This window comes from Durio zibethinus, chromosome 27, assembly GCF_047325235.1.
Source record: "Durio zibethinus cultivar Kanyao isolate XHJ-2024 chromosome 27, ASM4732523v1, whole genome shotgun sequence".
Taxonomy (NCBI): domain Eukaryota; kingdom Viridiplantae; phylum Streptophyta; class Magnoliopsida; order Malvales; family Malvaceae; genus Durio; species Durio zibethinus.
This window is the reverse complement of record NC_143188.1, coordinates 15,898,335-15,910,249: the sequence shown is the minus strand read 5'-3', so window position 1 is coordinate 15,910,249 and position 11,915 is coordinate 15,898,335. Positions and strand designations below refer to the sequence as shown.

The following is an 11,915-nucleotide window of genomic DNA, read 5'->3' as shown; positions in this document are numbered from 1 at the left end:
TTTTTCTTTTTTTATTTTTTTAAATAGAGTTAGATTGAAAACAGATTTAAAGTGTTTTACTCTATCTTATTATCCACATGATATCTCTATCTTTTTTTATTTTTTTTATAACTTCCAATTTTTGGGATTTCCTTTTTTTTAAATTTTTTACTTTTAGTTTTTTATCAGATAAATTTTATAATAAAAAAGTTAATTAAAATAGAGGTGACAAAATAACCTGTATATGATGAGTTTCAATTGGTTCCAATTCAATTGGTGCATATTCTTTTAATTTGAGATAATTGGATTGAGCTCTTTTTTAAATCAAGCTCCAGAAAAAATAAAATTTTTAATATTACATTTCAGTTTGAATGTGTATAAAAAATATATTTTTTATTATTTATTCAATCTATATTTATATATATTTTTATTAAAAACATATTATTAAATATTTTAATTTAATAAATTTATTTGTCACCCCATTTGGTTTTTTTAGTCATTTTCATTTTTTAAAATTTTTTATGAGATAAATTTATAAAGAAAAGAGTCAATAAAAGTAAAAATGACAAAACAACTTATATCTAACAGGTTTCGGTTTATTACAATCCAATTGATATGATTTTTTTTAAAATAAAAATTGAAATAAGTTTTATTTCTTTATACAATTTAGATCAAGTTGAAATCAATTTTGATATATTCTATCTTGAACCTCCTTTAGATATATAAAAGAATATATTTTATTATTTATTAAATTTAAATTTAAATTTATTATATTAATAAAAATATTATTTAATATCATAATTTAATAAAAAACTATATTTATATAATTGAGTTGTAATTTATATTGAAAAATAAATACAATTACATTTGTCTATTTGTTATCATCTATTAAAATTTGATATAAAAATTTTACTTTGCTGACATTTAAGATATAATTTAAAAAATAAAAAATAATATCGTGACAAAGCGTGGATCTAATTTTAATGAAAGTAACAATTATAGAAAAAAAAAGGCTTCTTCACTCTTTGGAAAATTCAGTGGTTTCAACTTACAATCATAATTGAAGATTAAAAGTGATTTGTTTTCAAGAGTATTTTTAGCCATATATTTCTATTACCCAAACTTCGTATGTTGGTGCAATATGCACCATGCAAAGATATCCTTTTCTCTCTCAATACCGTAATAGGTTTTTTTTAAGTGTTTACTTATAATATATATAAAAAATTATAAATATAATTTTGAAATAATATATTATTATATTATTATAATTATTCAAAGTTCTTATATTTTGAAAAAAAATTATAATTACATTATTGTTAATATTATCAAACATAAATTATGTAATAATTAAATAATCAATCAGAAAATTGTTAATACTATTAAATTTATTTCGATGAATTTACTAATTTTGTCGGTAGAAATGATGTTTGGAGAAAAATTTTAAAGATGTCTATAGAAAAAGTTTCTTTTAAATTTTATTTTTTATTTTTTAATATTTGAAGTGTCTATGAACATTGTACTCCAACCTTTGCATCCGACACTGTATACAAAAAAAATCGATACCCATGTATAGGATGATGATCAGCTATCACCGTAGGGATATCCAAGAATTCTGCCTTTGTTAGATCAAAAGCAGTGATGTACTCATGTTTTTGTTTTGAACCATTTACAATTCCTTTTTAATAATATGATTTTAATACATCTTAAATTACAATATGAATAAAACTAAGTTATTAAATCACATAAAATAACAAATAAAATTAATAATTTTTATTTATCCCATTTCTTATTTTGTTTAGCTTGCACAGATTATAATAAAATGTTTAATATGATATTTAAATTTTAAAAAATTTTAATGCGATATTTAAATTAATCATATTAAAAATAAGAATCAAATTAATTAATAAATGCATAATTTAAATATCAAATTAAAAAATTTTAAAATTTAAATATAATATTAAATATTTTATTATAATTTAAAATTATTCATAATATTAATTTTTGTAATATTTTTATGGGTATGCTCTGCTATGCTACAACTTATTATAGAGGGATCTTTTTCTGCCGTTAAAAAGTTACTTAAAAAAAAAGTTGAGTGTGAACTAAACGTTTTTTAGCGAAAGATTAATTTTACGTTGATGAAAATATTAGAGACAGAGCCTTAAAAGGGCAGTATTTTTTTTATTTTTCTAAATATTCCTTTTTTTTGTTCTTTGGATATTTTGTTCTTTGGATAAAAAATTTAATTCCTTCACTTTCTTGCATGAATAGAAATTTATGATTTGGGTAAAAAATTGTGCATTTAGGCTTTTCATGAGAGACTGCTTGATCTTATCTATGGAAATTTAGTTATGACACCAGTTAGTGTGTTGATCATGTTTCATTCATTACCTTAATTAATAGTAATAAGGATTTTCACTCACTTAGTTTAAAGCCTTCTTTCAAGTGATTGAAGCAACAGTCGTAAACGATTTGAAGTTCATCTTGTTTAAGGCAAGGAACCTATAAAACCTTTGCTCTTGTTTCTGCTAAGATGACAGATTCAAGTGAGCCCCAGTATCCAGGAATAGAACCTCAGCAATCTGAAACAGAACCTCAACAATCTGAACAAGGTAAAATTTGTTCCTTTTTTTGTTTCATTCTTTTTAAAGGTGTATATGTATATTTACTTGTATAGCTAACTCTGTGATTTTTCTGTCTGCAATTTCTTTAGGAAGCCAACAAAGGGCAAAAACATAAGGAAAAGGACAATAAATGAAGATGAAGTTGAAGATGAAGACTGCAGAAATGGCATATCTCTGTTGCACAATCAGAAAAAGGCTTTGACAATATGTTATAATTTTCAAGTGGATCCTCCAGTAGTGCCGCTCCCACTGAATCAAATACAGAATCTGACAAACCGATTTTTCAGTTTGAGTCTTCGAAGGAAATTCAAATTCAAAATGATAGCAGAGCTACAGAAGCCTTAGAAACTGAGACTGAGTTTACAAAAGATTCTTGCACTATACGTGAACAAGTTCTTAAACGAGCAGAGGAGTCTTTGAAGGGGAAAAAGATAAGCTCTGGGGAAGAGAAGTTGTATAAAGGAATGCATGGCTATGTGAATCATAAGGCTGGGTTTCGAAGAGAGCAAACAGTTTCCAGTGAGAAAGCAGGTGGCTCACATGGACCTCTTAGGGCTTCTGCCCGCATCAGGGTTTCCACAAGATTTGATTATCAGCCTGACATCTGTAAAGGCTGCAAAGAAACTAATTGCTGTGGTTACAGAGATTCATGTAAGTTTATGCATGATTGTGGAGATTACAAGTCCTGATGGCAGTTAGAGAAGGACTGGGAAGAAGCAGAGAAATCAAGGAAGAGAAATCTGGCTTTGGGTGGCGATGATGATGATGAGGCAGGGGTAGACCAGAGTGATGATGACGATGATGATTCGTTGCGCTTTGCATGTTTTATTTGCCTGCAGCCTTTTGTGGATCCTGTTGTGACTAAGTGCAAGCACTACTTCTACGAGCATTGTGCTTTAAAGGTACCCACATATGCCTTTTCATGTAGATTGATTTTTTTAGTGTCTTTTTTGTTCTAGGTTAATATCTATTAGTTTTTGTTACATTTGTTGTTAATGCATTACTTAGGTGCAAAACATTTTTTGGTTACTTACATACAAAGAATATTTTATGCGGACCAACTGTTTTTCAGCTATAGAAATAGGACATATTTTAACTTTACATTGTAAACTTTTGGTGCCTCATGTCAGTATAGTTTACATTTTTATTCTCGTTCCAATGTAAAATAACCAACTGCATCTTTTGGTTTTTCAGCATCACACAAAGAATAAGAAATGCTTTGTATGCAAGTAACCCACCCTTGGCATTTTCAATACTGCTCATGAGATACGTAGAAAGATGGCTGAACAGTGTAAACAATAAGTCCATTGATGCTTTGTTACAACTCCTGCAGCCTTGAACACTTTTATTTCTTTGTTTAGTGTTGTAGTGGAAGATTCACTTGTCTGAATACCTTATTAAATGAAATCATTTCCCTGCTTGAGCTTGGGGGAATTTTGGATTATGCAGTGCTGAGCTCTTTAAAATCATTGTTGTTGCAGGCATGTGCATTACCATTTAGGTAAGCATTCTTTCTGCGTCATTCCACAACTGACTTATGAGTTGAGTGAAAGGATTTAGCAGAGTAAGACTTAGGTTTTTACATGAAGTTCCCAGAGTTGTCGAAATCAACTGAATGAGTAGACAATTGTAAACTTGTAATGTATATACAAAATTGGCGTTCCTGAGATGCCAACAAACCCTATTGCTGCCTTTTACCCATGAAGTAGCATTTCTTCTACCTAGAGATAGCAGTGCAATGCAGTATTAATTTTCCACGAATCAGCATCCAACTTCACAACCTTCATAATGGCCAAGAATTCAGCTTGATCAGATCAGAATCCAGGTCTCAATGACACATACTGGTAGGATCTAGGATGTTACTTCAAAGAGTTTAAGAATGTTAGATTGCTGGTAGTTTCAATTGGGTAGGGACGACTAACAGGAGCTGTGATTTTTGGTGTTGCCCAAGTCCAACGCATAGAAAACATTAATGATCAGTTTTCTTCCTGGAAAAATATGGTTCCTGCATTCAAAAAAAAAAAAAAGTGAAATTAGCTGGCAAACCTAAAGTTAAACTCAAGAAATAGTAATCTTTTTTGTTTCCTTTTTTCCCTCTAAAATTTTCCTTTTCAGCATGAGTTTTTGTTTTCATTTATCCCTGTAAAATTTTCAAATGACCAAATTCATAAGAATAAAATATTTTTCTTGTTGATACCTACATTTCTTGTTAGAGAAGGATTCAAAGAGCAAGAACCTAGGGCTGCATGAGGACAGTTGTAGAAGAAAACCTCTAGCGGCAAAGTCTTCATAGATGCATAATCACTCTGTCCAATGTGGCTTTTGTCAATCCCAAAGTCATCAAATATCTTTTTACCTGCACCAATCTTCAAAACATAAATTCTGAGGTAATACTCAAAATAGGCTAAATATCAGAAGGCTTGACAACCTTCCTGGTTTACAGCATCAAGCTGACTACTAGAGAAAAAAACTACCTATAAAATGACCAGTGATTGAAACATAGCATGTCTTCTATAACTTCATCTTTTAATTATGGATTAGTGGCTATATCAGAACACTTAGCACATCAATGTGAATACTGGCTATTTAGTTATGACGCTTTATTTCTATTAGATAGAGAATAAGTTATGGAAAGGATTCACTGGAATTCTAGAGAAGTGAGTATATATATAAGTTACTGAATGTATTGTCCTCATGTTTTTGTTTAGTCAAGGTCTATTCTACATGCAAATCAATCATATAGCAATAGAGCTGACAACAAACCATTTTTTTTTTGTCTGTGGGAGTGCTGAAGCAAAGAAACAAAGGATGATACGGGATTAAAGTTGAAGAAAATAATAAAGCAAATATTCAATCTTTCTCGCCATAGTCAAATCTATAGTTGTTAGGGACAATAAAATACTATCGAAGTTAGTTTGGAATTGTTGAGCTTGATACCTGGAACTGGAAGCTTTGCTCTTTTCTTTTCGTTGTTTTTCTATCTGTAGTGATGTAGCAGGTAATACAGGAATAAAGCATCTTAGCTTGAGCTTGGTCCGTGAAGATTTTTCTGTGTTCGGAGATGTAACTTCTAGTTTTGGCAGTTAAAGTGGTAGGCATAGTCATTGTTGTACATGCCATGGCTTATATCAAATTCCTGCACTGCAAATAGTTGAGTTGAATAATTGATAATTGTTGATGTAATTCCTGGTCTGATAGTCGAAAGTTTAACTGAAGGTTGAGAAGGAGAGTTTGTGTGACCTGTCACAGAGTAGAAAGTCAGTGTGCCAAAAATGTTATTTTGAGGTATTCCCCGCTCAAGTTAAGTTAGTAAGGTATACCAGAAGCAAGTAAAGGGAGAGAAAAGAGAATTCAGTGGTGAATCACCTGTCTGGTCTGGTTCTACTTTTTTATAGCTCTTAGATGAAGGCGTGGCAAACTGGGCTTTCATGTGTAAGACCTACTATGTGGCTGCTGACATAATCACTTACGTATAACAATAGTGAAGAACTTAAAAGATTATAAGATTTTCTTTAAGAATTTCTTTGGATAAATTATTTTTATTGACCCAAAGAAAGCAGTAGACTTGCTGCAAGTAAACAGTAAGCTATCAAAATGTTACAAATGTCCAAGAACAATCTTACTTTTGCAAAGTAATGAAACTAAGCAACATTAAGGAACCGGTCCCCAATTCAGACACATTTTTCTTTTGCTAAGCCAGAAATTATTGATAAAAACAGAGTTATACAATAGGGTCAACGACACGGTAACCCCATAACTCAGCAGTAAAACACCACCCCATAGACAGAACAGAAGACAAGTACAATACAATCAGACATACTGCCAATCATCTTAGGTGAGCAGAAGAGAAAGAACTGAGACACCAGTACCGTAACACCAAGCCACAAACATTCAGACAATTTCTGTTGTTGAAGACAGAGTGCAACTGGAGACTTCAATCTTGTTATTGAACTAAGCCAAGAGGAACTTACGATGGTTGAAACAATAGCTTCTATATCTTTAGATGGCCAGACAAACTTAGATTGTTCTCCTGCCAAATAAAATATATATGAGCATCCCAAGCCAATCTAATTAAGGGCAATAGATGCCAAAGCTTTGCTTTGCTCTTTGGATGGCCGACGGCCCAATCTAACTCAAAATGCCAGTCACCCAAGTCTTTCACAAATTACTGACTTGGAAACTCATGATTGTCATTTATAAAATGAGGCTAGGAATTCAAAGGACATATACTAGTTTGCATGCAATTTTTGTTTCTAGTTTTAAAAGCAATGCCAAGTTTAAAAAGGAAATGAAACATCTAAAGTTGAAACCTTTTTTAATTAAATTTCAAATGTAATCACTTTAATCAAATATCAGTTAGTGCATATATATATATATGTATATATCACACTTATAATGCAAGAAAGTATTTAAATAATTCTATTTGTTTAGGCAATTAACTACAGCTCAAAGAATCAACAAGAAAACTTTTGAGTTATTAAGTATTCTAGAATGCTTACCAAATGAATTTGAAACTTGAATTTTGATGGAGTCACCTAGAAGATCTTTTCCATTTTTTATTTCGATTCCATGTAAATCTATCCATCCATTTGTTTCCCATCTCATTCAGCACTGTATATCCAATAGATAACCCAATCACCAAACCACATCCATACCCAATCAATAAGATTTTCCAAACAGATATACCATCTACCCATGAATCTTCGTCTTCCTTATGGGGTGGCATTCCAAGACCTACTTCATTGCATTTCTTTGTCAAAGGCGGCCCACACAATCTTGGGTTCCCTTTGTAAGAATCGTTTGGAAATGTACCAAATTGGTAGGTTTGTGGTATGCTTCCCTCAAGTTGGTTGTAAGAGAGATTCAATGCTTCAAGAAAAGTTAGGCTTGTAAGCTGTGGAGGAATCTTTCCAGAGAGTTTGTTCTGGGAGAGGTCCAACGACTCAAGCTCAGTTAAGTTTCCAAGTTCTAAAGGAATTGGGCCAAGGAAGCTGTTGTAGGACAAGTTTAGCACTTTGAGTGACTTGAGCTTTTGTATTTCTTCCGGTATTCTCCCATGGAAAATATTATTGGAAAGGTCAAGACAAGCAAAGATGGTTAAGATTTTCTCGTAAAAAAGTTCAAACCCTTTATTCACAATTGTCACAGAGTCCTGGTAGTAATTATCTCCAATATAATCTGGCTTAGCTTGGTTGCCAACAATCATCGTCCTCATTGCCTTCAAAGATTGAAAAAATCCAACAGATAACTCACCTGAAAAGTTATTGGAAGCAAGGTCCAGTATGTGTAACTTTGGAAAAACATTTTCATCCTCAGAAATTTTAATCGGACCATAAAATCTATTTGCTCTTAGTACAAGAACCTTTAAAGAAGGCAATTTCACCAACCAAAAAGGAAATGTGTCTTGTATCATATTTTTTCCAACGTCCAAAACTTCAAGCTTTCTGCAATGGGCTAATGACCTCGGCAACTTCCCTTCCAGTTTATTCCCACCGAGTTTGAGTGACCTTAGTTGAGGGGCTTGAAAGAATTCAATTGGTAAATGACCAGAAAAATTATTGAAAGCAATGTCTAGTACATCCAAGTCTTGAAAATAATTTTTCACATGTTTAATTGGACCATAAAACCCATTTGCTCGCAATACAAGGACCATCAACTCGGGCAATTTTCCCAACCACAAAGGGAATGTGTCATACAGAGCATTGTTCCCAAGGTTTAAAACTCGAAGGATTGTGCAATTGGCTAATGACCTTGGCAACTTCCTTTCCAATTTATTGTCATTGAGTTGTAGCCAACATAATTGGTTTGCTTTTGCAAAATCTGGTATGCTACCGCTGAAATTATTTTTTTGTAGATCCAAAAACCTGAGAGAACTGATATTGCCCAAGCAACTTGGGATTGGCCCGCTTAATTTGTTAAAAGATGCATTAAAGGTCACAAGTTGACTCAAATTGCAAATAGGTCTTGATAAAGAGCCTTGTGAAGAAGTTAGAGATTGGTTTAGTGAAAATTGGTCCAAAGAAGAGAGAGAATTGTTAAAAAGATCCAGATACCGCAAACTTTTCTTCCACACCCAGTTTGGTACTGCACCACTTATTTTGTTATTTGAAAGGTCAAGATCTTCTAAACTAGTTGGACTCTTTAAAAACTCTGGAAACATACTTAGGTTACAGAATCGTAAACCCAAGTAACTCAACATTGGAAAAGAGGAGTTTGCATCACCAAAAGGAACCTCTGTTGGAAAATCAATCGCATTGAAAGAAAGGTCTAACTCCAAAAGAGTGGTCTTCCACAACCAATTAGGGACAAAACCATGGATTTGGTTGTCAGGAAGATATAGAAAAGCCAACTTGTCTTGTGTTTTGATGAATTCTGGAAATTCAGTAAGGTTGCACGATTGTAGTTTTAGCATCTCTAATTGGGGAAAAGCAAGGCTTGTGATGTTGCCTTCAATTGATAAATTTATATTGGAAAGGTCAAGAAGCCTTAAGTTCTTGAGTTGGAAGAACACGTCAAGCTTCAGGGAACTAAAGCTATTGAAGCGTAAACCCAATGCTTCAATCAATGAAGAAGATGCATTGGGGATCTCACGAATTTCACCAACCAATTGATTTACTTCAAGACTCAATGTATGCAATGATGGGAGAGTAAATAACGAAGAATGTATTGATCCAGAAAGGTGGTTCCCCAACAAATGAAGACATCCAAGATTTGGAACTCCAGATCTATGAAATGGAGGGATTAAACCACTGAAATTATTATGTCCTAAATTCAGTTCCACAAGGTTTGTGAGATTTGCAATTGATGATGGAATTTGTCCAAAGAAATTGCTATGAAAAAGATTTAAATTTGTCAAGAACTTGAGATTACCAATTGATTCTGGTAGTTTTCCACTGAAATTTGTACGAGAAATCGTTAAGATCCGTAAAGCATTGTTTGATGGAAATTCTGGCAACTGACCTCCAAGAGCGTAATTCTTTGAAATGTCAATGCTTTCTATTTTTGGCAACAGAAAAATTTCTGTTGGAAAATGCCCACTCAAATCGCAATTCATTAAACTGAGAGAAACCAAACGAGAGGAAATTTCCAACAAATTGGGAGGCAAATAAGAGATCGGGTTCCTATCAAGGACAAGTTTGGAAAGAAAAGGAAGTCTTAAGAGTGACGAACAAAATGGACCTGTCAACCCACAATTCGACAGACTTAACACATGCAAGTTAGGAAGTATTATGGATGTGGTCTCACAGCATTCACTACTTTGAGTTGAAATGTTCACACTATCCAAATAGAGGTCTGTAAGAGGTCTCAAATTTTGGATTAATGACTTGAAGTTTGGGTTTTCTAGTTTCAGAGGTTGTTGAAGGTTGTCAGGAAGATCATCGTACCAGAAATTTGGATCAAGAATTTGATTATACCGTAGATAGCAAGAATCTTGATTAGATAGATCAAGAGAAACTAACCTTATTAAGTATGAAATCTCCACTGGAATTTGGCCATGGAAACATGAGTTTGAAAGGTCGAGATGAGTTAAATTTGGGAATCTATCAAACTCATATTGAAACAGAGTAGTATTAAAATTGTTTCCAGCAAGATTAAGGCGTTGAAGATGATGGAGATTGAAAATGGAGTGAAAGCTGCCTGAAAGGTTTTTGTAACTGAGATCAAGTTCAATCACATGACCCAAAGCATCACATGTAATTCCTTTCCAAGAGCAACAGTCAGTGTTGGGATCCCAAAGCTCAACTTTGGAAGAGAAAGTAAAATTTGGGGCATAGTAAAGATCATGGTGCAATTGTAGCAGAGCAGATTTCTGGTGATGAAGGCATTGGTTTTGGAGATCAGGAGGGGAAAAAGATAACACAAGAGATATAGAGCATGAGAAGAGAAACAAGGTAGGAAAAATGAGTGAAATTAGGATATGAAGATTCTTCATTTTTTGTTGGCTCTCTATAAAGTAAAAATGAAGGGAAAACTATGGAGTTTGAGATTTGCTTACACGTTATTTATAGACAAGTACTTCATATTAGGTACTGTTATTGTAGCTACATATCTCCCTTGATCTCAAGAGATAAGTTCAAATGCGTTTTTCCAACCACGTGTTTATGTCACGGACCTAAGGGAGAGTCATAAATTTCACATCGAACATAATAGGAGGGTCACTGGGATATAAAAGGATTCACAAAATCTCCACCTTGTGAGGCGCCTTTTGTAGGATAAAATCATGAGGCCAAGGGGGCCAAAGCGGACAATACCTCACAAGGGTGTGAACCGTGACGAAAAGGCTGATCTGGGATGCCGGAAGGGTGAATGCTCGGGTCCCGGAGCCGCGCGGGTTCGGAGCTTAAGTCTCGACCCGTGACAAGTGGTATCAGAGCCAGCCCTAAACTGTTCGATCCACGCCAAGCACCTCGAGGGAGGTAAGCAGGGTGGCCAGCCTCCGTGACGAGGGCGTCACGAGGTTGGGTGCGAGAGAATATCACGAATCTAAGGGGGAGTCCTGAATCCCACATCGAACATAATAGGAGGGTCACTGGGGTATAAAAGGGGTCACTGGGGTATAAAAGGGTTCACACAATCTCCGCCTTGTGAGGCGCCTTTTGTAGGACAAAACCGTGAGGCCAAGGGGTCCAGAGCGGACAATACCTCACAAAGGTGTGAACCGTGACGAAAAGGTTGATCTGGGATGCCGGAAGGGTGAATACCCGGGTCCTGGAACCACGCGGATTCGGAGTTTAAGTCTCGACCCGTGACATTTATACAAATCACGAGTTTGAGCTATTTTTATAAGAGTTAAATCAAAATAGGTGGAAGACAGACATATCTATTGCTTGTCCATTTTGAATTTTAAGGAATGAATAATGGGTCAATGGTGATAAGGCTTATAGTTTTGCTTTTGTAAATTAATCTTTATCACTGTCTTTTCTTTTCTTCCACTTTTTATTTCATATTATGCATTCGTACAAATAACAATTAAATAAAAAATTAATTTTCTCAAAAGAATGAAAATTTTCACTAAGCTTTGCTCATCTATCAACTTGTCTGAAAGAGTAATCTTACAAAGATTTATCAATCAAATCATTTCTATTATTAAGGACAAAGGAAGATGCAAGGCTATGGGTGAGTTGTTCATGAACCCCTCCAAACATGGAAGGAGAAGAAATTTCGATAGAGAATTTTTCAACATCTCTAATTTTTTAATTTTTTTTATCCATGAAATTAATAAATACAATCATATAATAAACACCGTAAACTCAAAAACGATAGAACTTCCGATGTTTTAGGCAACACAACGACAGATTTGCAAGAAAAAAA

The 11,915-nt window shown here is 33.6% G+C and overlaps 1 protein-coding gene and 1 pseudogene across 5 annotated transcripts; one reads left to right on the top strand and one right to left on the bottom strand.

The window, feature by feature from the left end:
• The first annotated feature begins 2,202 nt into the window (after positions 1-2,202).
• LOC149511052 (zinc finger CCCH domain-containing protein 1-like) lies at positions 2,203-4,047 on the top strand (annotated as a pseudogene). Its single transcript, XR_016334763.1, has 3 exons — positions 2,203-2,590; positions 2,676-3,505; positions 3,798-4,047. The product of XR_016334763.1 is annotated as a zinc finger CCCH domain-containing protein 1-like (transcript).
• A 142-nt stretch (positions 4,048-4,189) lies between these two features.
• Positions 4,190-10,602, bottom strand: LOC149511051 (receptor-like protein 7). 4 transcript variants are annotated; one of them, XM_089756517.1, is made up of 5 exons: positions 7,103-10,602; positions 5,970-6,633; positions 5,541-5,843; positions 4,805-4,959; positions 4,190-4,608 (listed from the first exon to the last, which is right to left on the bottom strand). In XM_089756517.1, the coding sequence occupies exon 1, from the start codon at positions 10,534-10,536 to the stop codon at positions 7,135-7,137; it is 3,402 nt and encodes a 1,133-aa protein (XP_089612643.1). In that variant the 5' UTR covers positions 10,537-10,602; the 3' UTR covers positions 4,190-4,608; positions 4,805-4,959; positions 5,541-5,843; positions 5,970-6,633; positions 7,103-7,134. The 4 variants fall into 4 exon arrangements, with proteins under 4 accessions (XP_089612643.1, XP_089612644.1, XP_089612642.1 ...); XM_089756518.1 differs by having other exon boundaries at positions 4,805-4,969; positions 5,541-6,633; XM_089756516.1 differs by having other exon boundaries at positions 5,541-6,633.
• Between the last annotated feature and the right edge of the window lie 1,313 nt (positions 10,603-11,915).